At 37.9% G+C, this 27,732-nt stretch overlaps 1 protein-coding gene across 10 annotated transcripts in view; it reads right to left on the bottom strand.

The window, feature by feature from the left end:
* Window positions 1-27,732, bottom strand: part of VPS13B (vacuolar protein sorting 13 homolog B) — a 436,747-nt gene that overhangs the window by 395,488 nt on the left and 13,527 nt on the right. For 5 of the 10 annotated variants that reach the window (XM_061373228.1, XM_061373222.1, XM_061373223.1 and 2 more), the window contains exon 4: window positions 744-867. In XM_061373228.1, the coding sequence (XP_061229212.1) occupies window positions 744-867 (124 nt within the window). Of the gene's footprint in view, window positions 1-743; window positions 887-27,732 lie in introns of all 10 variants that reach the window. The other 5 variants (XR_009728432.1, XM_061373229.1, XM_061373225.1 and 2 more) reach the window with 2 other exon arrangements.

The raw sequence follows: 27,732 nt of genomic DNA, 5'->3' as shown, positions 1-27,732 counted from the left end.
TTAACCCATCTAAAATACATTCCCCAAGAAAGCAAATTGCAATTCATTCCAGTACTCTCAAATTTCATTCTTCTGCACAAAACACCTCATACTCCAATTTTTTGTGCAAACTCAGAGACAACAGTAATCAAACATATAGTTCCTTGGAAATATTTACATGATACAAAAATGCCAAAGTTCAACTGAGCCAAATTCCACATCAGTGAGAAGGTTGTGGGGAGGATGGCAGTGAACACTTCTACCAGTAGATACAGGACTTGGTAAGAAACACCCCTCAGAATGATTACTCTCATAAAGAAAAAAAAAAACCATACCTTTAAAGTATTATAAGAATAGTTGTGAAAACAAACTGTCTGAAAACATCCAAGAAAAGGACTTCATGTGAACCACTGAGCAGTTAATAAGCAGCAGAAAACAGAGTAGTATTAAACAGAAGAACCAAAGCAGCAGAGGGTAAAAGCTAACACACTAACCCAAGAGTTTATTTTTCACTCTAATCTACCATGAACTATAAATTAGCTCTGTAAATTTATTCAACAAAATGGAAGGAAAGATATAAGGATTAACCACATTTTACTGCAATTTGGTTCTATTTCATAATATTCAAGGATTTCACTCAACTTTACATGATTTGTAGGTCAACAAAGACATCATAGTCTAACTTAGACACTGTGGCCACCTGAATGAAATTTAGGTATTTTCTATCATTCAAATACAGTTCAGCTTTTTAAATTATGTATTACCTGGGGGTAAATCAGGGTCAGGAGAAGCTGACTGCTGAACACGTCGTGGTTTTACTGCTGATTTCATGCTTTCCGTGGTGCTGCGGTTTGTTGAACTGGAACCACAACTTTCGTGGTCTTCCTGCTAGAGGACAAGAAAGCAGCTGAGTCAACCAAAAAGAAAAAGAAGAAAATAAATATGGGAAGAACAACATGGTGAAGTTGTGGTAAACTAAACTTGTGTTATTATTTTTCCATCAATCCAGTTCTATACACGAGTCTAACTGCACAAATCATTACAAAACTACCTAGACAACATTAAAAAAAATTTGTAATTAATAAGTTCACTTTTATTTTTAAAAACTATTTAATTATTAACTTCAATTGAACACTTCTCATTTAGCCACATTTCTGCTGAAACATTCCGTCAGAGACAGCCCTGCAGACTACCAAAATAAATACAAGAAAATACTGAATTTTATGAGCTCACACAGCTACACATGAAACCACCTCACACGGTTCCAAGATGTCAGTCATGTCCTTCTTCAGCTAATTGAAGCTGATTCACAAAGCAAAATATTTTTGCAGACTTTCAGAATAGCTCCAGAAAAGATACATGAACTGAGGACACCTGCTCATCTTGGGCTTATATATAACTTATTCACCTGAAGGAATTCAGAAGCAGGAAACATAGCTCAATTAGAGTAGATTATATGAACCTTGCAAGATAAAATTCACAGATACAAGAAAATCTTAATTTGCTGAATTCAGAGTTTTAAACACCTCACTAGTATTCCCATTACGTTCCAGAATGACAGTTTAACTACAAGACTCAAGTGGAATAGAGAGCCAAGAAAAGTAATGCAAATATTCTTGTATTAGAAAAGCAGGTTATAAAAGAAGCAAATTACAATTTTTGGCCCAAGCCAAAATATTTCTTCCACTGATGCAGTCTGTTGCAGAAAAGGAACAAAATGCTCTCTGGGTCACGGCACTGCTAGGATCACAATGCATTCACAAAAGAAGGGTTTGGGGAGCAAATGTCAAATACTGCAGTATGAAACTGTAATATTCTCTAAGTCCTCTAATCTCCAAAAAGCAGACAGCTTAAACTCTGCTGAGTTTTTGTACAGGGTAGATCATGTGTTTCCCTGCATGCTGCCTGGTATTTATAATGCTTCTCGTATTTCTCTCAGAGTTTTTTGCATGAAAGAATAAGAAAATAAAAAGTTACATTACATGTAATGATGCATTTTAAATAAGTCTACAACTTCAAAAACAATTGAAGAGACAGCTTCTTTCCTTCCAGTCTGTCTTTAAAAAAAAAAACAGAACACAAAGGGTAATTCTATGATAAAGCTGAAATATCATTTCAGTAAGAAAAAAAGATGAGCAATAATCTTAGCAGGGCACGTGGAGGGGAGCAGGGAATAAAACCGAGTTTACTTGGAGAAATTGCAGAAGACAGAAGACAGACCCTAGATAGCTTCTAAAACAAGGCTGAGTTACCATTTCAGGCATTGGAACTGTCTTCCCAGGGAAGTGGTGGAATCACTGTCGCTGGAAGTGTTCAAGAACCATGTAGATGAGGCCCTTAGTGACATGGTCTAGTACTGGACTTAGAAGTTCTGGAGTAATGGTTGATGATCTTAAAGGTATGTTCTAACCTAGTTGGTTCTACGATTCGATGTATATTTTGTAATTAGAAAAGCCCAGCTCCCCTTCATGTCTCCAGCTTACTGAGAAAACTTAGATCATAGACTTTCAAGCTAAGATTTCTAAAATACCTTTTTAACTATACCTTCTTTCTTGGAAACCAGTTCATATGTAGCATGAACATATTTTTTCAGGTGAGTCATGCTGCTATTTATGTTTTGAACTTGCAAAATACCCTCAAGATGTCAGAGTGACCAAACAGCTCAATTAGCACATTTCCTCCTTTCCTGAGTACACTTATGGATTGCACAGAATGCTGTGGTGGGACTATTTAGTGATTTGATCTGATAGGATCACATTACGCTTGCCTTTTAATATTTACGTTGGCTATGAGGAAAAGAAAGGGGGGTCAAGAGGATGGGGAAGGCAGTCTATTTTTGCATTGTTAACTGTATCAACTATATTCAAGAGTAAGTTTTCTATCTTCATACTGACACGACCGCATTAAACGAATCTTCTCGTAACTTCATGCAAAATCTATGTGATATTTTAACCATACAGTGTATAACTAATGCTTGAAGATGAAATAAAGGTGGTTTACACTTTTACCACTTTCAGAGAGTTAAGAAAACATACGAGCACACTTGGTTTCGAGGAGGTTTGTTTTAAAGAGGCAGAGAACCCTTACATTGTGTTAGTTTTGAAGGTCTCCGATTTTAGCCTATAAATAAGTTCTGCACAATAAGCTTTCTATATTTCCCTGATCTACAAGTCTGTTGCAATGGAAAATGGTTACAACCATTTAGAGAATTTGGACCTAAAAGCAACCAAAACAAAAATATACATCTTCCAAGATGATGCCGTAATAAAACACAAAAGTTTATCTCAGAAATCAATCCACATCACATAACAGAGCATACCTACATTTAAGAAGAATTCAACCTGACCAAACATTTGAAATAAGTTTTTTGATCTGGGATAACATCCGTTCATCTCCTTATATTACACAATTATCAAAAAGCCTTCAGAGCTGTACAGCTTCTTTTTTTTTTTTTTTTTGCTCATGAACACACACCAATTTCCACACAGCTACTAATACTTCATAAAACAAAATGTTGTACTCCTTTATTACCGGAAGATGATAACAGTGGCCATGACCTTACAGGAACTACATTCCTATGGAGATATATATCCAAAAGCTTTCTGTATCTGCACGCTCCTGCTCAATGTTAAGAGTACACTATTAATTTCTCAAACGTGGCTGTCTCATAAGCCCAGAAGTAAAACATGTTCATTAAAGAGATGGGGAAAAGTTCCAAGCAAACTGCCAAAACTAGCATAATTATGAAACTATTTAACACTGGAACCAACTAGAGTCACACACTGTGTCTAGATCACAGTGATGTCATCAGAAACACTCAGCCAAAAGGCACTAAAACTACTGCACTCCCATAAATCCACCTCACACCAGATGACAAACATTTGAAAGTTAAAGGCAAAATTATACTGGGGGTGGGAAGGGAGTTACATTCTAAAAGTGCTAATAACTATAGCTATAGTATGAGATTTGACAAATGCCTGTTCATTTTAGCAGTAACAAGTGATTACAAAAAACAGTCATAACATCAGAAAACTAAAATACTCATGATGCATTCAGAGATGGTTTTTAAAGAAAATGTCAGTCATTTACAAAAATATGATACAAGCTAGTGGAAAAAGGTAACCAAGCCTAGAAAACTTTAAAAAAATTTAACATGAGGTCCTGCCTGTGTTATACAAATATACCTTGGATTAGGACAAATAGAAGTTTGCACAGCCCTGCTCCTTTTTCTCTTTTGGCAAATGCACTACAGCAGGTACTCAGATTAAATGTTTTTATAGAGCACTATGGTTACTTCTAAAACTATCCGAGTCATAAGTAACTTGCTAAAGACACCCAGGCTAGTAAATTCACATGCAAGTTCTTCAAACAATTTTCTCCTGCAATATAAAACAGTTATTGCCAGATTTAAAGCAAATTAAAGCTGACAACACCTGAACACATAATAGATGAGGGTTATTATCATCTTTCCTAACAGGTGGATCTTATTATCTTTCTTTGTTTTTCTGTTTTCCAAATTCAAAATACATACTACTTTTTCTCTTTAAAATGACACTTTCTCATTTTAAAATACATAAATGTGCAAGGCCTCCAAAACACACCTTATGCATGCTTTATGGGAAAATATTGCTTCACCTTGGGGATCACTTAGCTATTTATGCAAATACAGTCCTGCTTTTATCAAATCAAGTTAAAGAAAACAAGTTCTTGGAGAGAAAAAAAAAATCATATTACACTAACTTTGCAACAACATTTCTGCTGCCTGGCACAGGTCAAGCATTACTTGCAAACAAGCCATCAACTTTTCTACAGTCTCAGTAATCCACTGCACAATAATCCTGCAAGGAAAACTTTACTAAGAGTTAATAACAAACTGAAATATGGAGACAGAAAATTAATATTATTTTTCCAGCAAACTAGCATAACAACAATGAAACAGGGAAAAATCAGTGACCTGAACATGACATCTGTATTTCTGAAAGTGTTAAGTCTAATGCACATTAACTTTAAAATTATATACCTATATGTATACTTAAAAATGACAGTATAAAATACAGAAAAGAAGATTTAGCCAAATCAGACTGTGTTACTATTTTGTAGAATTATTAAGGCATTCTGTATTATATATGGAAATTACACCTTCGAATATCTATTCAAGACAGGCCATTTTCTTTCTTTTGCTGTCACAAAACCCAGTTTTGAATCTTTTCGAACTGGCAAACCACACAAAATGAGTGTTCACAGATTAAGCTCTCTCTTTCTCTAAGGCAGACGAGAACATCATGGAAGACCTTTATTTTCTTACGAGATTTTTTTTCAGTATTATTTCCCTTAGGAACATGGCAAAAATAAACTCTTCAAATTATGTACTCCACTATGAAAGAGAAATACAAAGGAATTTGAGGAAGAGATGCAGTGGTAACACACCTTGATGAGTGGGAGAACCAACAAGGGTAACCTGGCTAAGAATAATGGACAAACTGGAGCAACAAAGAAATAATTTAACAAGGTCTTTGCCTGCATTTGCATCTTGTTGCATCTGATCTCAGCTGATGTCAGATTCAGAGAAAACAGTATCAGCAGTGACCCGCAAGGCACTCTAAAAGACCTACACTAGATCTACCTCTTGGCCTCTTATCATAAGCCATGCTCTGTTAATCCTATAGTAGCATAACACAATGTACTCTGAAACAGAAGTATGAGTTAAAAATCCACGTGAAAGCTGTGGACAGGCTGAAATGCTACCACAGCACCTCAGATGAAATCCAAGAAGCTTGTAGCAAGTTTGTTGCAGTGATCCTGCAGAATGTCTGCTGTCTGCCTACTGATTTCTGGGTAATAGTATCACCCTGTGATGTTGCTACTGTTTTCATTAGCTGATTAGCTGAGATGTTTGAGAGGAATGTTCCTTTTTTTACAAGGAAGGGAGCTGTCAGTGCCTGAAAGCCTATGGTGATAAGGCTATATAGCCAAACATAAATAAAACAGGCTATTCTCAGTAAGAGTTCCTAAGAAATACAATCCAATTTTTCAACACCCAAATACTTTGCAAGTCTTTTTGAGGGAAATGAGTTGTACGAATATCTTCTATTTTGGAAAGAAAGTTACATTATGAACTGTTAACTGATCATTTAGTAAAGTTTAATACAGTTATTGTGTTGTGGTTTGTTTTGTTTTGTTTTGTTTTTTTTAATTATGAGACCACCTACCGTGATGTAAATGCTTTTTTAATAGAAATAAACATCTCAAAATGGCTTTTCTGCAATTTCTCCTATGACAAGATTTTTAAAGATTTCACTCTTCCTCATGTTACAGGAAATCTGCCCAGAGCTGAGCTTTGGTTTGGGGTGATATTGTAGGGATATCTTACTCCTGTAACATTATTCTGTGCTTGTTTAATACCCAGCACAGGGGAGTCCTGGTCTTTGACTAGAGGTCTCAAAGCAACAAAGAAGAAAACAAGAGAGTAAGAAATATTACAGTAGCAACTGGCAGCTATAATAAAGATGTGGCATTACTACAGAAGGAAAGGTGGAAGGGATGAAAACAGAAAAAGCAGCTCCTAAATGTTTGTTCCACAAAACTTCCTGTATACAGAACTCTGTCACTCAGTAATTTTCAATCCAGGGTGGCTTGAAAGGAAAAGATTCAGGAAGAGAGACACAGCAAAAAGACTAATGTTAGGCAAGCTCCTTCACCAAAACTGCTTATGTGGGACATCCTTCATACAGGATAGATGTGGGCTAAAAATGGTCCCTGTCAGGAAAATACTGCAAAAGCAGTGACCTACAATATTTTTGTTCTCTTTTTCAACTTGTGCTCAGAAACCACCAAATCTAATAAAATTAACAGCATTAAAAGAACTGCTATTTATTAAAATAAATCTTGAAAACTAATCTGAACAAAAAGGAATATATAATTCAAATTGAAACAGTTTACTGCCATACATAAAAACTCCAGACCAGTTTTGACTGTTCTGCTGTCATCCAGCCTAACACACAATTCACGGATTGTTACAGGACCATGACACCCACAGACAAATCCAGACACTGAACTGGTCAGCACCACCACAAACACATTTTTCTTAAACCACTGCATTTCCTCTGTGTACAGTAATAGTATTTAAGAGAGTTTATATTTTTTTTGTGTGCTATTCTGGAAGATCCTGTACTGAAAACAGGACATACTCTCATGCTTGTGACAGATCCTTTGAAATACTAAATAGCACATTTCTCTAGCACTTATCAAGTAAGTTGTCCTGTGCACTGCAGGAAGACAGAAACAACCATGGTGAGCATGGCTCAATCACCTCAGCAATTCATCACACAGCATCTGGGAACCATTAGCAAAAACTTGGCATATCCAGGTCACTCTTCTTGCAATCTGTTCCACCTGCTAGAAGGCTAGCAGTAGTCCCCAGCCCTGTTTCATCTGGCACCAGACACTTCACCATCACTTTCCTTTGTGGTGGCAGATTACTAAGGGTACTTGTTTCCCCCCCACTGTCCTAGTGGGTAGCAGCTCCATTTCACGCTTTCTTCAGGGGGTACTTTACCCCAACACATTTCCTACTCCAATTTATTAGAAAGCCAGATTCCACATGCAAGAATTCCCTCCACCAAGCACCTGCCAAGGATGTAGTAATAGTTTTTATTACAACATAACATTGCCACCCACTTCCTTCAGAGAAAGGTAGAATACTGTCCAGACCAAGTTTTCCCCTAATCCCACTTCTGAGCAGCATACCTACAGCAGGACCCAGCAAACTGAGTAATACCGAGCTCTCAAACTTCTAACATCACAACAAATTCTGACATATGACAGGGAAAGACCAGGCAAAAGTCTGTGCCTCAGAAGAACTTATCCATGAGAGATCTTTTCATTGCTGGGCATCATTCTGGCAGCATGTGCCTTCAGCAGCTACTGGGGGTTGAAAAGCAATGAACTGGCAATTGATTATACATGTCAGTGTCAGAAGGATTAGTATACCCTCTAGGGTCTCCCCAGCTGCCACTGATTTTTACAAATTTATAGGTTATTATCCTTAAAGCAAATAGTTCTCCACCAAAATTGCTTTAAACTAGTCAACAGCTTCAAAACTCACTGGAGCAGTGCAAAAAAAAAAGAGGAAAACAGGACTGAATGACAGACAAAATAAAAAAATCATTCTGGTTTCCTTAAGACACCAAACTTAAAACCCAGTGCAACTGAAAAGTACTGGGGTCAGATTTTAGCCTATCAGTCCTTTCTTCCTCAGTTACTGTTTGAGATGGGTCCAAGTCAAATTCAAGCTTATGGCCATTTTCCTCATAACAATGACTGAGTTCTTCACAAGTTGGGAATGGTATTTTTCAAGATATTTTTTTCCAGTACAGGGAGGCTCAAGCAAGAAGAGATTTCTCAATAGCAATACTCAAACACTCTACAGTTTTCACTGCATTCTACAAATTCAAAAGCATTAGGAATTTCATTTAAAAAAAGTAAGATCTCAGCAAGCAGTAAAATCTACAGCAGGAGACTGGAACATCATCATGACACTAGCAAAAATACATTTCCTCTTTTTAAGAGCTATTCTTCACAAAAAAGAATACTTACAATAGCTTTTTAGTGCCATGTTAGGACAAAATTTCATTTCCTAACTTATTTCCAGTAGTTAGCATACTTTTTGTGCATTATATGAACATACATGTATGCAAATATATGAATAATACTCAAATGGCTTTAACAAAATCTATTGGGCGAGTATAATGATAAATTTTAGAGACCTCCATACACCTGGCTGAAACATCATTTGTCCTAATTTAGATTTTTAACTTTTCAAATTCTAAACACAGAAGCCAAGTTAGTGAAGGATTTCACTATTTAGTTGTCTCAAGCAAAACTTCTATAAAAGCAAGATCATGATTTTATCAAAATGTTTGTCTTTAAACTTCCAATTATACATTAATAGCCCTATTGGAATTGTAACAACTCAGAATAAAAATAAAATACTAAATTTTAAGTTAACTTCCAACACCAATATGGGGAAGAATACTTTTTCACTATATGTAATTTATCAATTACATCTCATTTAAATAGTGTTAAAAATGGACTAAACTACAAAGCTGGACAAGTGGCTGTAAAAGCTTCCTGGTTAATCAATGTAAAAAAAGTACATGCAGGTACAACAAACGTATTCAAAACACGTACATTAAGGAGTTTTTACTTATAATCAGTCATTTCTTCTGCAACTGTCAGTCTGTGATGTGTACACCATTTCCAGGAATTTATTGCTCTTTACAACGTACTGCTTTTTAAATAAGGAAGCTTTTGAAACATTACCCTTAAACCTAAACAAGCAATAATTTATCTTCTAAAACAGCAATCTATCACATGCAACTACCAGAATGCTACACATTAAGAGAAGTGTAGCTGTCAACACTACAACTGTTGCAAAGTTTTACAAAATACCCCTGAAATTATAACGTAACATAATTTTTTTAGTCACACTGGTTAGTCTAAAATACAGCGTGCCTCCTTGCAGGCAGTAGGGACTTTTTATCAGCATCCAACAATAATTATTCTTTCTAGCGATCACCATGTGCATGCCACTTCCTTTCTAGCAAAGATTTTGACATACAAAATTCCTCAAATGAATGTACCCTCCTTGGTACAAGCTGATCAGAAGGAACCTTCTCTCTTTCCTTTTTTTTCCTTTACGTAAAATTCAGAGCAAATCCCCTTCTTCCAAATATGTGACAATCACTTTGAATGGAAAATATTATTTTTTTTGCATTCCTGGTCTAATTTGCAATTAAAGAATTAGTACAGGCTTAAAATAAGGGAGGAAAGTGTCAGCAAGAAATGAAGCTGAGTGCCCAAGGGTACAAAACATAAGGAGCTGGGGAGACAAGACTGTGGCTGTGCTCAGCTGTGCACTCCAGCCACATGCAGAAGTAAGAGATTAAAAATTGGACAACAGGGTGGAGATATAAGATTCAAAAGAATCTGGGGAAAAAATATGTATGTGGGAAAGTTAAAAACCTGGAAACATCCTCTAATCTCAGACACTGCCAAGCAGAAACACTCAGCAAGAATTTAGTGTGGAAGAAAAAAATCATGTATCCTTTTTCAAATCAAAACATGGAACATCATCTGTAACAAAACTACTGAATAGCACAGGCTAAGGAATATATTCAAAGCTAGACTCACAAAAATATTCTCTTACATCTACAATTTATCAGGTTTTTGTCTATTAATTTATATTAAGAAATCTGTTTTATAAATTTAAGGTTGACATGAGTAATCACAGGTAACACACCAGTAAGTCATGAACTCATTCAGGTTTCTCTAACGTTTATCTTTTTATCTGGTTGGGATAGAGGATAGTTTTAGCTTCTTCAAAAACTAACTTCAAGCATACTACCCATAATACTATGAAGTCATTTAAATGCATCTACATTCACACCAAATGAAGAGGGCTTTCCTTGACTTTCGCTTTTTATCTGCAGTCTTGAAGAGCAGTTGCAGCAGATAATACAACTACTTAGAAGGTACTTCATAAAAAAAGGCTTAATGTGAATTCTACATAATACCGATGCCTTCAGGACTAGGATTTGGTATTACATAAAACGATCCTGTATTATCCACTCATGTCAACCTCCCAGGGATCAGGGTTTAGCACCCTCCCATGGAACAGACCATAGTCCATCTACTCCTGGAACCAACACACACAGACAGACACCCTTTACTTACTCTCTCCAGGCTGATTTCACTACTGTCTTTCCTTTCCCTTCAAACAGCCTGTGGACCAAATATTCACCCCACATCTCACAGTGTATGTTAAGCTGTATCACACGTGTGCTTACAAAGTTGGACATTGCAACTATCACTTCTGAATGAGTCCTACATATCATTAAAATGAATAAATAACATTTTTAAAATGTGTTTTTTCAACATATAGCATTGATACACATTGTTGAACTGCTCTGGAAATACAAAGTTCTAAAACACATCAGTTTGAGCAACGTTTTTTTCCTGAAATCTTGAATAAGCGTTGTCTACTTGTCCAAGAGCTGCTCTTTCTCAAGATTTACTGGTGGGGAGAAACACAAGTTTGTAATTCATCACACAGAAGTTAAGTATTTGATTTATACTTGATAAGGAAAAACACACCTAGTGTTTTCATTAAGCTAACAGGCTGGCAGATCATTATTTCCAAATTTCCCAGTCAAAAAGCTGGGGTGCGAAGAACCCCCACTTCATGCTGAACAAAAACTAAAGCACAAATTGCTGCAACAGACATTTTATATCTATGTGACCCTCAAAATCAGTTTCTATGGTATAATATACAAGGTTCAAGTAGACAATACACTACATATTATGAAAGATACCACAGGACATGATTGAATTAGTGCATCATACCGATATGAGTCTCAATATAGTCACACTATGATAACTAAATATTCATCTTTTAAAATAGACTGAACAGTGTTTCCTACATTGTGACTTTCAGTTTTTAGAAATATGATCTGGCAGTTAGAACTTCACCTTAATGCTGCTGCCTTTGTGGAAGCACAAAGGTGCACTTACATGTTAAGTAAGTGAACAGCCTTTTTCCACCAGTCTTTTTTAAATCTACCCCATACTCTACAAGCATTAGGATGAACAATAGAGTTAAAAAAGAAAAAACAATATACGAGATTATCTAAAATAGAATTAAAAAGTTACTGTTTCAATGTAAAGGTTAAAAAATCAAGAGATGGAATACTGGAGATAGATTACCTGTGGGGTTTAGCAGCTCTTGAAAAAATAAAACAGTAACAATACAGAACAAAAGAACACCTATATTATGTGAAGCCAAAATTTCATGCCAAATCACAACACAGAATACAGAAAAGTTATCAATTGTATATATACTTTTATGATTTTCATAAAAACAATAGATAGCAAAAATAGTACTAGTCACAGTGCTATCATCTACAAGTCCTTATAAATTTTTACATGACAAGTATCAATGATAAACTTATCTCCAAATTTACATTATTAGTACTTCTAAACATACAGATGCAGCTTTCTAAAATGTCACTTACAACTAAAAAAATTAACCTGCCACATCTAAGATCACAAAAAACAAGGAAACTTCCACCTTTGCTCTTTTGTACCTGGAGTATAATCACATTCATTGCAGTCTTGCTTGTCCCATACCCTCTGCTCCTACGTGCAGATAGATTATATTACAGTCTTTTGACTGCTTTTCAAGAAAGACTACTTCATGAAGATATTGTGCAGTATATAAAAACTGATTAATATACACACAGCATAAGTGGGTATACTTATAGCTAAACTGATAGGTATTTACATATAGTCTGTGTATCTATGTACATACTATATATTTATGAACTTTAAACAAAAGTGTCAGATTTCTAATATCATTATCTATTCAGACATTATTTTTACAACTACTTCCACAAACAAAAGGGTCTCATACACATCTGCATGCACAAAACTCATACTGTGCAGTTTTTCCCCTAGATTTTGTCTGCAAAATAAATTTTAGAGAAAAAACACAGATGGCCCAAATACAGCACAACATTTTCCACAAGTAATCTGTGTTCCTGTACTCAGCTTAGCAAAACTGTGTGTGAAAATGTTTCCTGTGACAAGTATCACTTGATATTCATCTGTGGTATTCACAATGTGATATTTTACTAGAAAAATATCCTTGCATTTAATAAAAAAACTGCATGTGGATTGTGTTGTAGGCCAGGGAAAGTATTTTTTGTCTATTACTTTTGTAATAAACATCCGTAACTTTTCGTAACTACCCTTGTAAATTAAAGATCTTGGCCTGGTTTGTTTTCCCCTCCTACTCAGGTTTACACTTCAGTGTGAAACATTTCCCTGTCTGATCAGGTTTTTTAAATGTATAGAGAATATAGACTTTTTAAGACTATAAAACAACAGTGCTGAAAATATGTAATGAAAATCGTATTTATTTATTTACAGAGGCTTAGATTTTTCTTGTAATATGCAAGCCACTCTCACCACTACACCACTTAGGTCAATCATAACAAGATTTGGAATATTACACTTTTCTAGTATCAGGTGGAAAAATTCTTAAGCTCCAAACATAACAAAAACTGAATGTCTGTAACAGGCATGATGTGAGATAGCAGAAGACTGAACACATTTCTCTTGTTTCTACATGATGGGGCCAACTGGGATTTGTTCTAGAATAAAAGCGTTGTGCTCTAATTAGGCGCTAAGGATGAGTCAAGATACCAAGACATTAGCTTTTCACTTTCAGAGAGGTTTGATTAATGTAAATCTCCGATTAAATCATATTTGTTGTCTCTCACTGGGATGTTTAATTAAGGTGCACAGCACTGATTTTCAAGCGGCTGCATTTATAGATAGCGACAGCTTTGATTATTTACAATTCCCAACAGCAGGAAAGCACTTCAAGGCTGCTGAGGATTCACACATAAGAAAGACTGGAAATTACCAAGTTTCAGGCTACTGCGCTTTCATACTCTTTCCTAATCTATTCTGATTTACAGCTGCAGAAAGCAACAGAGTAACACCCCCTTGTACAACCCCCCTGTACATTGGTCAACCCTCTGCATCACTCCTCCCAGTAGCTTTGTGTTCTATCACAAGGGACAAATGACCAAACACAACAGAAACATTTCTCTAATGCAGAACACCCTGCATGGTTTAAATTTTTTGAACAAGATTAAGTCCCCACCAAAAATTTTAACACAATTCTAACTTTAAAAGTCTTCAAACGCACCAGAAACTAAGGGCCTCCAAAAGGAATTTTTGCCGACTGCTGCATCAGTGGCATGAAGGATAGAAAACTGCCGGGAATGAAAGAGCAAGCACTGAAAAGTAGCAAGGTGTTCCAGTTGAATCCAACACATAAAACCAGAGCCATTTCTCCAGTCTGAAAACCGGGCATGTTCCACACAGTGCTGAGGAAAACGCAGAAATACATGGTGCACATCACATCCCACAGGACTCAAGAAGCACAAACATACTCAGCACTTCTTTACCAGGAAAGAAGAAAGCAGAGTGGTAGGGGAAAAAAAAAAAAAAAAACAAGCAAAAAAACCCCTACTCCTTTAAAACAGTATCTTTAATATAGAAGAAATACAATCTTCACCAAAAATTGTGAGTCGTAGCATGGCCAGGCACCTGGCTTAATCCAAGGGGGAGGAGGAGACACAGCTAGTAGGTATTGCTCTACCTCTCTTTCACTGGTATCTCTTTTGCTGTGTAAACCTCCATTGCACAATTGTCTCTCTAAAAGATTTTAAAAGGACTAAAATTTTCTATATGGCTCATATGTAAGGTCTGTAAGTTCACCAAAACAGTTTGGAAGAAGTTACGAAAATGGATTTCTGAACAACAGCCAAACCAACTAGCATGAGAAAATTCCCGTAAGCATCTCACAGCAATACTTCAGTCAACTACAACATACTAGAGTTGAACTACACAGAGTGGTAAATCTTAGTTTCAGCATTATTAAATGGAAAAAGAAACCTCACTCACATTTGACAGTAAATTTCAATTTGGCATCTGAACGTAAAAGTATGTCCAATAATTTATTTTGATCATACAGAGACAATTACATACACAGCTATTACTAGATGTATATTAAATACTGCAAGATCTATAAAAGTTATTGGAAACAGGTTTTTCACCATACTAATGTACACTTGTTTAGATGAGTACCTTTTAAAACATCCAAATATCCCACAGCACAGTGTTCAGAAACTGGGTGCCAGGATGCACCTCAGACACATCCTTTTATTCTTGATATAAAACCAGACCATGTAAGACAATCTAGTTAGAATGGAGCTTCTGTGTTCAAGCATTTCCAATAAGCAATGAAAGGCATGTTTGTTAACCCTCCATACCTAGCAAGGTTGTATTTTTTCCTTCCCCCACCAGCACCTTCTGAAGGAAGGAGCTATGTTTCTCAGATGGAAGGAGCTTCCAAGTTACTCTGCCCCAGTATTACACTCCAAGTAGAGTTTGGGACATTCTCCTCAGAGTGGGGAAGCAGGAGGCAGCCAGCAACAAGGGAAGACTCAATTCATTAAGCCTTTTGCTGAAGTCTATGCAGGTAGATTATTATAGCTATATTACAAAATACCACCATGACTGTATAACAGCACCTTGTTATGAACTATTCAGTAAAACATTTTATTGAATAAAAGTACAGCAAAACCAGCTGTAGCAAACTATGCCCTCCAGAGAATCGTGAAGCTACCTGCTACTCACATGGTATTTTGTGCAGACATCACTCATACATAGGAAATTCAAATGGCTAAATATGTTCGAACTAATCTTCAGGCTACAAAACTATTGGTTTCAGAACTGCATTAATCAAGAGCAATACAGGAAACACACTGGGTAAAACTACTGAACTAACTACATGTGAGTTTTGACAACTGGGGAACATGCTGGGACACACACAGAGTGAGGGAAGGGCTGCAGATAGCAATGGATGAGATGCCAACCTTTGGAGTCAGGGGTTTTGCAGACTTCTCATGTACAAGGGCAGTGAAGCAGCAACATTGCCGTCCTCAACCTGATCTCCTGCAACACCTTAAACACTACACCCTGTAGCAACAAGAAGCCTTTTGCACAACCTACAGAGCCAGTGCTTGGCTCAAACAAAAAAGAATATTAGCTATTTATACAGTGAACACCAAGAGGTATGTAGTTTCAATATAACAAGAGACTAAGACCCACAGTGAGGACTACCTCTGAATATGTTTACGTACTATAAACTAGTTCTAAGGTTTGATAAACCTATGAGTTTTATTACAGACTTTTTCCAAAGACTTACACATTGCTGGAAGTTTGTCACAGCTGCTGTTACATGGGCACAAAAGAACTGATTTACCGAGCAGACAGTGTAACCCCAACACATGGGAATATACTATTTGGTGCCTTTCAGAAGCTGAACAAGACAGATGAAGCCACTGTTTCTTCCTGAATGGGCTACACATGACAGACAACCAAAACCAGAGCAAAGGAAGAATGGGTATTTTGTTTCTTATACTGCAGAAAAAATAGGATAACCTTGCATGATCAAACCTATTTCTTATTCAGTAGTAAGAGTCATCATCATCATGGCTTGACTTCGCGAACGAAGATTTGGGAAGGGCATTTACCCACGCTTACTACAAGCGCGCTGATGACTAAGAAGGCCAATGTGGGATAGGCAAATCCAGCTACAAGTAGTAAGAGTAAACATGACAGAACATGTCATTTATACTCAAGAATAAATACCAAAAATATTTTGATTTGTGCAAAAAGCTGTATCAGCCAGCAAAAATAATATAATTCTATACAAAGGAAGCTATTATGACCTGAACGAGGTGTGAGACATGAACTGAGATCAGACTCCATCATCCATTGTCTCAAAGACTGGTGTGAGAAGCTGAGGTCCACTATGTCAAAGGTGGGTGCAAGGACCAGAGATAAGACTCCACCACCATTCATTGTCTTGAGAAATAGGTGGGAGGAACTGAGATAAGACTCCATTCACCATCCATTGCCTGAGAGATGGTTGTGAGGAGCTGAAATGGGACCCCACCATCCATTGTCTGAGAGATGGTTGTGAGCAGCTGAAATGGGACTTGTCTGTTCATTGTCTGAGAGATGCTTGTGAGCAGCTGAAATGGGACTCCACCTGAGAAATGGGTAGGAGGAGTTGACATAAGACTCCAAGGTCCATCACTGAATGACTGATGTGAGGAATTGCTGTTACCCCAAGGATTGGTACCAGGCATGTGCAGTGGAAGAGTTGGCTGCAAGATGGGCAAAACTGGATGCACATGACCCACCAGGACTGTGCAGTATGTGACATTAAGAACAGAGGTATTTCCCCCTAACGTATTACAAAAGGGGAAAAAGGTAATTGCCGTGGGGCCACCAACTACTGAAGAGAACTACGGACCCTTGGGACACCACTGGATCCATGGTGTTGACTATCTCTGACTATCTCTCTCTGAATGCTTGCTTAATTTCTATCTTTTTTTTCTGACCTATTATTATCTTTTTTATAACAATATTTTTATAATATTTTTTATACTAAATAAAGAGACCGATTGTGGTACTTGACCTTGTTTGCATCTTAATTTCACTCTGGGGATCACAAGCAAAGTATGTCCAACACCGGGTTTTATCCAGTTGGACCTTGTCAGGTATTCATAAGGCTACTTTTAGAAATCACTTTAAAAAATGGTACATGTCATAGAATCATAGAACAGCTAGGGTTGGAAAGGACCTTAAGATCATCTAGTTCCAAGCCCCCTGCCATAGTCAGGGACACCTCGCTCTAGAACATATCACCCAAGGCCTCATCCAACCTGGCCTTGAACACTGCCAGGGATGGAGCATTCACGACCTCCTTGGGCAACCCATTCCCGTGCCTTAGCACCCTAACAGGGAAGAATTTCCTCCTTATATCCAATCTAAACTTCCCCTGTTTAAGTTTTAACCCATTACCTCTTGTCCTATCACTACAGTCCCTAATGAAGAGTCCATCCCCAGCATCCCTATATGCCCCCATATGTCTCCCTAGGGCAGGGAGAAAACAGTAGAACACGACATTTAAATATGTTCTTGCTTTCTGCCTTTACAGGATTATTATACATGAGTCTTTTGTACAGATCTAAGAAATGTGTTTCTTCAAATGAAAAAACAACAGTATAAAACACAAACATGCTACACATTAAAGATTCAAGTATCATCACTATAAAGATTTTTAACTGGGTGAAGAAAACCAGTACTACGTATTCATAAAATTTAAAATGTCATACACTAGACATTTTAGATGGGCAAAACTCACAGGTCAGACATCAAAAAAATGAGCAAATGTTAACACTAGAACGGGGGGGGGGGGGGGAACGACGGGACACAAATATAGGATAATTTTGAGATGAGGCACATGGTAGTCAGGGGGAAAGGAAGGAACATGTATGTGCGCGGTGCTGCTCTCTGACAGCCTTCCAGCAGAGCAGGACAGGACAAAGTCTGAAGTGGAAGGGCACCACCACTAAAGAGCTCAACCCACCAGACCACACTTCCTTGATGTCTTTGTTACAGCAGAATGTCACTAGCAGGGGATCTCTTCAGAACTGCTAGCAGCAATCCCCACAGCTTTCTCTTCTTGTGGCACTACCCATCATTTGTTCTGCAACTCAGAATCACAAAAGACCAGTGTCAGCAGATCATAAACAATTACTTCAAGAGCTGTAATCTATCTTCTATGAGCAAGTAACACACAGAGGACTTTTACCAACCCCACTGGTGCCAAGGAATTGGCAGGATCTTGGTGTTAGTATAACCAAAGATTGGCTTAATAATGGATAAAGACATGAAGCACCAGTTTCAAACTAGCTGCAGTTTACCCTCAGAATCATATAATTGCATCCCAAACTAAGAATCTCTGGGCCAGAGCAATCAACTTCTAGCCAGGTCCAGCATGGCTGGAGTGAAGATCAGTGCTCATTAGCTGGCAATTCTGAAACACATTCATTCCTCACTGACTGCTAAAACACTGGCCAACTCACTGCAGTCAGACTCATGTGGTCTCGTTACCTTGATAACTTACTTTTAGCACTAATGTACTTTAATGCAGATAAGAATGGGGCAGGGAGCAGTAACTGGAAGCACCAAAGTTTACTTTCAGATTTTTGAAACACTGTACTTTGGTACTGGTTTCAAATAAATGTTTCCAATATTCCTGAAATGGACACATCTTTATTTTGCCTGATCAAAATACCTGTGTGTGCAAAAAAACCCAGGAAGTGAAATGTGGCCTCGAGACACACTAGTTGTGAGTGTGCCCAGCTCTCCTCCAAATAAAATCTCCCTGATGGTTCCCTGTACAAGCACAGGATTCAAGTCCTTTATTAGGCACTTCAGTGAAAAAGACACCAGTAATGTTTTGGAGGAAACACAGCCAGAAACACAGTCCAGAATGGAGAAACAGACATCCAAGCTACAAGTCACACACAACAGAGCAGCAGCTTAGATACAACTCAACACTGAATAGTCCCAAAAATGTGAGGGTCCTGCTTTGACAAGCACAAAAATATTGCTCTGTTTTTCCAAACACAGTATCTTGTTTCTTCTATGTCCCACCCCCCCTCCAAGACAAAAGAGAAAGAAAGGCTAAAACAATACTGTAACACCATTAGAAAGAAAACACAATTTTGCAGAAATATGTTTTCATAAAAAATGCCAAAATTAAATGACTGAGCAGCTATAGCATGCTCTTCAAGTTAACTTGGGTTATACACACACTGATAGAAGCTAATCTCAGCTTTTCTAACAACTATAGGCACAGTTCACTTGGTTTTACTTAACTGAGAACAGAACTGCTTAATCAATTAGTATACTGTAATAAACTAGTTTTATAAGCCACATTTATGATTGGAATACTCTTAGATACGTAATAAATTAAGGAAATATGAGAGTATCTTGACCTTTAGATAACAGTCCTGAGGAGGGAAAGTTAACTGCTTAAGATTTAGCATCACCGATAACTAGAGGATTTTAGATGAAAAAACTGTTGTGTGTATATAGGTAGATAAGAAAAAATGTCCACTGTTCACTCCATGCCACCCAATTGCTTTCAGTTTTTATATGTATACAACCATAGTTCATTTCTGTACATGTCAAGCAAAGCAGAACATCCTTAACAGAGCAGGAAATGAAGTTTTATTTGTTGCACAAAATAAATCAACAAAAATGTAAAGTCTGTTGATGACAATGAAACCACTAACATATGCACTTGGGACTCTGATCTATTCTGTCCACCAGATGCTCCCTCCTTGTGGAAGACTGGTAAAAAGAATTAGAGAGTTCATTGTGGCTTAAGCAGATTTTTCTCATGCTGTTAAGTGTTCTTCTACAGTTATACTGCAAAATCCCAATGATCTTCACGACTGTAAGCAAGTATCTAGGATGAACAACCTATAGCCCACAGGCCATATGTAGCATGGCAATACAATTCATCTAGCTTGTTCCTTTTGGCCTCCTCTCCTAAAGAGCTTCAGCTGCACACCAGATGACTGTTCTGGAGCAGGCAGCCTGCTGCTCCCCACGACCATTTTATCTCAGAGGCTTGTAGCCTCTCCCCCATCATATAATGAGCCCATATTTAAATACACGCTGGGAAAAGGGTTGAAGAGCTTCCAGGAAAGATGGCCGCTTCCCACTGCCAGAACAATGCATTTACCCCACAGCCCTGTCACTGTCCACATCTGAGGAACATATGGGAAAGAGGTCTATAAGGAACAGGCTGAATGATTTGTATGGAGTCAGCAGCACACTTGTCTGCCCACTTTCTCAGATCTTCATCAGGCCCTGCTGGGGAAAAACTGCAGGGCAGAAAGCTTAAACACCTGGAATCCAGTAGAAATGTAGAGGCTTCCAGGAGGCAGCAGAACTACACCCATACACAACACAGTCCAGATGATACTCACCTACAGAAAGTGTCCCAGAAGCCATGAAATACAACACTCTCCTGCCACTGGGAATAAAAAGCAAACCAAAGAGCAGCCCACCCACCCAAAGGACTGGAACACAACTGCTCCCAACAGCAGACAAGCAGGGCAGCACTTACAGGAGACTACTCAGCTCACAGAACTGCATGGAAAACCACTGTGATTTGTTGGAAAGTAGTCCCCTACTATTCACACAATTGTAAAATTTCAGGGTTAATAAGCTTTGGGCCTAATTCTAAATAATTATACATTAGTGCTGCTGCAGCAGCTTTTAGCTCATTTCAGGGAATCCTCACTAACCTGAAATACTGGATAATGCTGACAGGCTAACAAGAAAGGGAAAAAAAAAAAAAAAAGAAAGAAAAAAAGGTGCTTTGCTGTCTAATGAAACCAAAACACGTTTTCAGCTTGAACTGAAAATACTTGCAAATTAAGCAACTGCAACCAGTAGAGCCCCTTACATGACAAAATATTCCAGAAGAATGAGTCATGCATATAAAATAAAAACGTGTAAAGCAGCTCTTTGTGTTATTCACCCTCCACCTAGGTGCAATGTGGAAGGACTTACATTGAAAAAGAAGGACAACAGCCAACAGCATTCAGGGCTCTTTAGACCTTTGTGTTTTGACCAACAGCCCTACTAGACACCAACCAAAGCTGACAGGTGCCTGGGTAAATGAAACCAAATTAGGATCCTCAGTAAGCCAAGGTCGCGGCCTCAGGACATGGTTTCTTACCGAGTCAAGAGGCAGAACCACTAAACAAACATGCCAAAGAGAGGACAGAAGGAAAAAAAAAAAAAAAAAGAAAAATCATATACTTCAATAGAGGGATCAAGTTTGTTCCATTTTCTCCAGAGGTAAAGAAATAAATATTTACAGTTAAAGTTCATGTTTATTTAACAGCTGGTAGTTAAATTAGGGAGTTGACTGAAACAATTGGATAGTCCAGAGTATTGCCAACAGCCCAGTACAATTTCCTTGGGGTTCTAAGACCTCTAAAAAAAGGTAAGACAGGGATTTTTTTCTTCAAAGAGCAAGTGCCCATGTAAACGTGAACATTTCCCTGTTCTTTGGAAGAAGTGCAGCTCACTGGGATAAGAGTTTATTACTGCTCGTAAAGCGTTCAAAATAAAATACAACCTACATCAGTTATGCATCAAAATTATTTAGCAGGGACTGCTCTAAGTGCAGGTAGTATAAGGTAAGTCACAAGCAAAAGGTGAACACAGGGAATTTTTCCGCTAAGTTTAATCACTGTATCTAATAAATTATAATTGAATCACACCCTTTCAGAGAAAATATCACTCCTTCCAAAAGGAACAAGCTATAATTTCAGAGTACACTTTGTACATGAAAGAATTAAGAGTATTTTGTCGTTTGGAATTTTAAGATGCTTTTACCAAAGGTGGATAAATTACAGGTTTTTTCCACTACAAAATCTGTAATCATGCCCATTCTGAAATAGTAGGGTTTGCTATAATGAGGAGCTAAAATACATTCCAACAAATTTAACTATGCTTTAATCTATCAACAAATAAGGAAAAACTACTTCCTCTCCAAGGAAATATTTTTAAATGCATTACCTCACCTCATTCCCTGTTAAACCATACCAATCCAAACTCTTCACCTGGCTACATAAAACAAAGCTGGATTGTAGGGTCCTGATTTGATGTCAGCTGGACTGGGACAAATCTGGAATTACTCCAAAGTAAATCAATTGAAGTATTCCAGACCTACGCCAGGGAAAGCTGAATCAGAATCCGACCCTAGACTTCTAGGAATTATGCCAAAGATGATATATAAATCCTTTCACCCTATAGCTTGGAACAAAGATACTGACTATTGGCACTGCATTCCCTCGCTGCAAGTAGTTCAGAAAAAAAGCAAAGTAAAAATCAGTAAAGGTACAAGGATTACTCTTAATCTTTCTACTTTATACACCTGTATCTACACAGCAGAGCAGCTTCTCTGTACTTTATAAAAAGAAATACACCACTTACATGTTAGTATTTGCGTTTGCCTTAGTAAACCTATTTTCTAGAATATAAATCAGCAAGGTTGTAGTATCTAGTTTCAGCTCCTATATCTACTTGCCCACCTGCAGAAGTAAAATAAATAAATACTTTTGTTGGTTTCTACTTTCAGCAATCAAGTGTATAAAAAGTTTTTTTCAGCCTACTAATCTCTTGACTGTTTTTTTCCAGAAACATACCACATTCAGCTGCACTAACAGTAATTCCAGTGTACTCATACTCAAATCCACCACAGCTTTGAGATCTACAGCTTACTCCAAAGTTCTGAAAGGCAAGTTACAATGGTCACTGCTACATGTTTAACTTATTATGCCATTCATTTTCTTACTATGATGTTGGTTTGCTACACGTAATCACCTTAATTACCAAGTACTTCAAAGCAAAAAAAAAGTAATAGATACTACCCTAGCTGGTACAGAAGAAAACTATTATTTACATTTCAACAATGCACTTTCTAACTGATGCTTTGCCAAAAGTTCAACCTGCCATTCACTTTCCAAGTTCATTTTGCAGCCTCAAAATCCCTTGCATGTCTTCTTCCCCTTTTCTCTCCACAATGCAAATTCAGCCGATTTGATCTATAAAAAAAACATAACATTCACAATCTTAATGTAAGCTTTCTAGAAAATAGCTGTACTACATAGCGTAAATACTCAATCTGGGGTCTGCAGTCTTCTAGTGATTACAGAGCATGCGACGATGGTCCATAAAAGAACTCCAGAAGAAAAATTGTTTTGGCTGGTTTGAAGGAAGGAAGACAATAAGTTGAACATACACTGACTACCATTCAGCTGGGCACAGGCAAGAGTGTGTCTACCCACAAAACAGTCAGAAAAGAGCTTTACTCTGCTACCACTGCCTTACAAAAAACTGGAGTAACAGGGAAATTATGATTACGCAAAGCAACTGTGTCCTAGGTGCTATAAATGTTTCTTGTCCCAACTATTCCACTTTACCCTCAAGCAATAATGAAAAGCACTTGGATAGAAAGCTGCCTTTAACGTGCATTTATACACACACACACACACACACACACACACAGAAAAAAACAGCTTTCTACACCAGTGCAGCACAACAGGTAAGTAGGTCTGATGCTTCCTTACTTGTTAAGTATCTAAAGCAGTAAGTAGGAAATAGGGACCTTCAGTTTTAAACTAGTAAAAGAAACAACATCAGCTTCCTCTGAAACAAAAAACTTCTCCCCTCCACATGGGCAACACTACTGAACCGTCAACTTCTGACAGATTTCACAGGTAAAGTGGGAATAACAGAAGTGGGAGATGTATTGATGTTAAGTGTCAAATAAATGTGTAAGAAGCAGCTCACTCAAATGAAATTGCATGGTAGGATTCATACAGAGATGAGCACAGAAACATGCAGAAAAGAGAAGCACTTGCTTTTGGTTAAAATAAACAACACATATTTTGTTAACAGTGGCATTTGGCATACATTTATAAGTTTTCATGGGCATGACTAAAGAGAAATGTGCACATTTGGGGGCCAAGGAGCTTTACTAGCTGTTGGTGTACATAGTTTGATTTCCTTTTTTTTTTTTTTTATAGAACATAAATTGCCACTGGCAAGTTACAGCCAAATACCAGAATCCATTTTAGAGAATGTTATAGACGCAAAAATAAAAGAGGAAGGAGGGAGAGAAGAGAAGGAGAGAGAGAAATGGGTTAAAATGACTATTACTCGTTCCCTATTTGGTAACAATAAAATATTCTCAACAATATGCACGTTTCCACAACTAAGACCTGGTGAAACACTTTAGCCAGGACATATTCCCAGCAGGGTTTGCAGCTTCTACACCAACAAATCTCTACCCGTAATACACTCCAGTTCCAGGCAAAGTGTTATATATTGACATCTAGCTCTTGTTTTCAGAAACAGCAGCATATATCCTATAAGCTCAGAACACTTCAATTTTCATCAAATAGTTATTCTCCACCAACAATAATACTATTGAGAAAAATCATACGAACATGTTTATGAACATATGTTGATTTAACACTAAATTTTGAGATTCTGAATTCTCATGATATTATTTCCCAATCAGCTCCTTTTTTAAAAAAGGACATAGTCTGCTTCCTCATTCCCTATGTTGAGCTGAAACTGCAAAGTGCATTGACACGGCATTGCAAAAGACAGACATCCTATCTTGAATAATCTCTAGTCCCAGAAAACAATTGCAGCCCAGAAAGCCAAAAATATCTCTGAATGCACCAAAAGAGGTGTGACCAGCAGGTCGAGGGAGGTGATCCTGCCCCTCTACACCCATGAGACCCCAGTTGGAGCACTGTGCACAATTCTGGTGACCCCAACATAAGAAGGACACGCAGCTGTTGGAACAAGTCCAGAGGAGGGCCACGAGGATGATCAGAGGACTGAAGCACCTCCTGTATGAAGACAGGATGAGAAAGTTTGGGCTGTTCAGCCTGGAGAAGCTGTGTGGTGACCTCACAGCAGCCTTCCAGTATCTGAAGGGGGCCTACAAGAATGCTGGAGAGAGACTCTTCATTAGGGACTGTAATGACAGGACAAGGAGTAATGGATTGAAACTTAAGCAGGCAAAATTCAGGTTAATATAAAGAAGTTCTTTAGTGTCAGGGTGGTGAGGCAGTGAACAGGTTGCCCAAGGAAGTTGTGAATGCTTCATCCCTGGCAGTGCTCAAGGCCAGGTTGGATGGAGTCTTAGGTGAACTGGTTTAGTGTCTGGTGTCCCTGCCTGTGGCAGGGGGGTTGGAACTAGATGATCTTAAGGCCTTTCCAACCCTAACTATTCTATGATTCTACGATATGAGCTATGTCATTCGGTCTGGGGTACGTTCTACCCATCCAGAAAATTGTTAACAGAATTTCCATACTCATTCTTCAGTCTTGGACAGCAGAACGACTCAAGTATTGTTAGATTTCAAACTTTGCTACTGAAAGTAAGCTTTTTCTGGGATATCTAAAGTTCCAGCAAGTGCATTGTAATTTCTTGCCTGATAGGTTAAAATAGGTTCAGTCAAACTGCTATGCTTTCTGTGTAGTTCTGATTCCAGGGTGCCTTCCATAGACAAGATCTCAGTCATGAAATAAATCTCAAAATTCGTGAACATGTTCATCATAATTTACAATTCCTAATCCCCCTCACCTTCTGTGAAAGGTAAGATTTTTGGATGATTATTGATCTATAAAACTTAGGAACAACTTGGCCTTAACGGATCCAAGTGACAATACTCTGGTCCTTTCCTTTTGTGCTTGAATAACGAAGAAAATTTTCAACCCTTGGTGGAGTTGCAAGTGAAGATGCTGGTGGATTTTTAATGGCTTCCGACTGATATTAGTGACATATGTGTCCATTGCATTCAGCTTAATAGCCTGTAAACACTAGGAGGCAATGTGCAATTAAATGTTTGCATCATTCCTTTCCTATTTGGACACAGCAGGTTCCAGCAAAAGAGCAGGATGATGTCCTGCATAAGGCCAACTAACTTTAAAATGTATGCTACAAACATGTTCCTTGTGCTAAGCTCACAATTTCTATCAGATTTATTATGTTAAGTGCCTACTTTTGTAAATATGCTAGGGCTCTATAGCAAGACAGAAATGACTCTAGAAGAACTATCTTGAAAATGCACATATCCTGCAAACATTCTGTTAAAAATCAAACTTTAGTCTCCAAACCTGGGATATTGATTTAGGAGTTAAAATGAAGCTCACGTGCAGTTAGATGCATAAAGAATTAAAATATTAATGTATATAACCCATATTTATACATAAGTAAATAGAAAGCTAACCATATCATGGGCTACATCAAAAGGAGCATGACCAGCGGGTTGAAGGAGGTGATCCTGCCCCTCTACTCTGCTCTCATGAGACCTCACTTGGAGTATTGTGTGCAGTTCTGGTGTCCTCAACATAAAAAGGACATGGAACTGTTGGAACAAGTCCAGAGGAGGGCCACAAGGATGATCAGGGGACTGGAGCACCTCCCATATGAAGATCAGCTGAGAAAGTTGGAGCTGTTCAGTCTGGAGAACAGAAGGCTGCGTGGAGACCTCATAGCAGCCTTCCAGTATCTGAAGGGGGCCTACAGGGATGCTGGGAGGGACTCTTCATTAGGGACTGTAGTGAATAGGACAAGGGGTAAGGGGTTAAAATTTCAACAGGGGAAGTTTAGATTGGATATAAGGAGAAAGTTCTTTACTGTGGGGTGCTAAGGCACTGGAATGGGTTGCCCAGGGAGGTTGTGAATGCTCCATCCCTGGCAGTGTTCAAGGCCAGGTTGGACAGAGCCTTGGGTGACATGGTTTAGTGTGAGGTGTCCCTGCTCATGGCAGGGGGTTTGGAACTAGATGATCTTAAGGTCCTTTCCAACCCTAACTATTCTATGATTCTATGAATCTATATTTATGTCCTCAAATTTAAAGGACAAGTAGACTAATTTTTGAGGCCAATGGGTTGTTTAAAACTTCAGAAGTGTTCCTTCCTCCTTGTGTAGGCCACATTTCCCAACACACAACAGCCATCTTAAAAAGGTAATGTGTTAGTCTAAGCCAATATAGCTTAATAGTACTAAAAACCAAGTAATCTTTAATTCTAAAGATTTAAATTTTAGAAAACAAGAAAAGCAATTTAGAACAGATGACAGGAAGCCTAGTCCATATGCCTATCAAACCAACTGTATAAGTATACCAAAAGATATAAAGTACCACAAATCACAAGGCACCTAGGGAATTTGAGGTCTTGAACTTCAAAACCCCAGCAGTTGACATTTTTACTTCTGGAAGAAACTTGTTTTTAAACAGTGGTCCTCCACCAGTATAGCAACTTAAGATAATCTATACATGTCAAATTAGCTTTAGAGCTACTAGCACTGCATTGCCAAGACTGTCTTTCCGTCATTTTTGCAAACTGAAACAAACCATCAGTTTACAAAGAGCCAATTCAGGGAAGAGAGGGAGCTATAAAAGCAGGATTTTTAGAGCTACACTTCCAAAATGTGAAAAGCAGAAACATTCTGCTCTCTACCAGCACTTGAATTAGATTCCCACAGCACACAGGAGCACAAAACAAAGAGTGGCACCCCTTATGAGGTGTCTATGCACAGTAATGAGACTATACTTTGATGTCTGTCAACATGAAGGACATCAGGACTTCACTTGTTCATGCCTAAGAAAGAAATATCATGATGACAGTCTGAAGTGCAGCTGC

This window comes from Neopsephotus bourkii, unplaced genomic scaffold, assembly GCF_033783945.1.
Source record: "Neopsephotus bourkii isolate Nb327-2 ecotype Australia unplaced genomic scaffold, CSIRO-AGI_Nbou_v1 NB_1630, whole genome shotgun sequence".
Taxonomy (NCBI): Eukaryota; Metazoa; Chordata; class Aves; order Psittaciformes; family Psittacidae; genus Neopsephotus; species Neopsephotus bourkii.
This window is presented reverse-complemented; position numbering and strand designations above follow the sequence as displayed.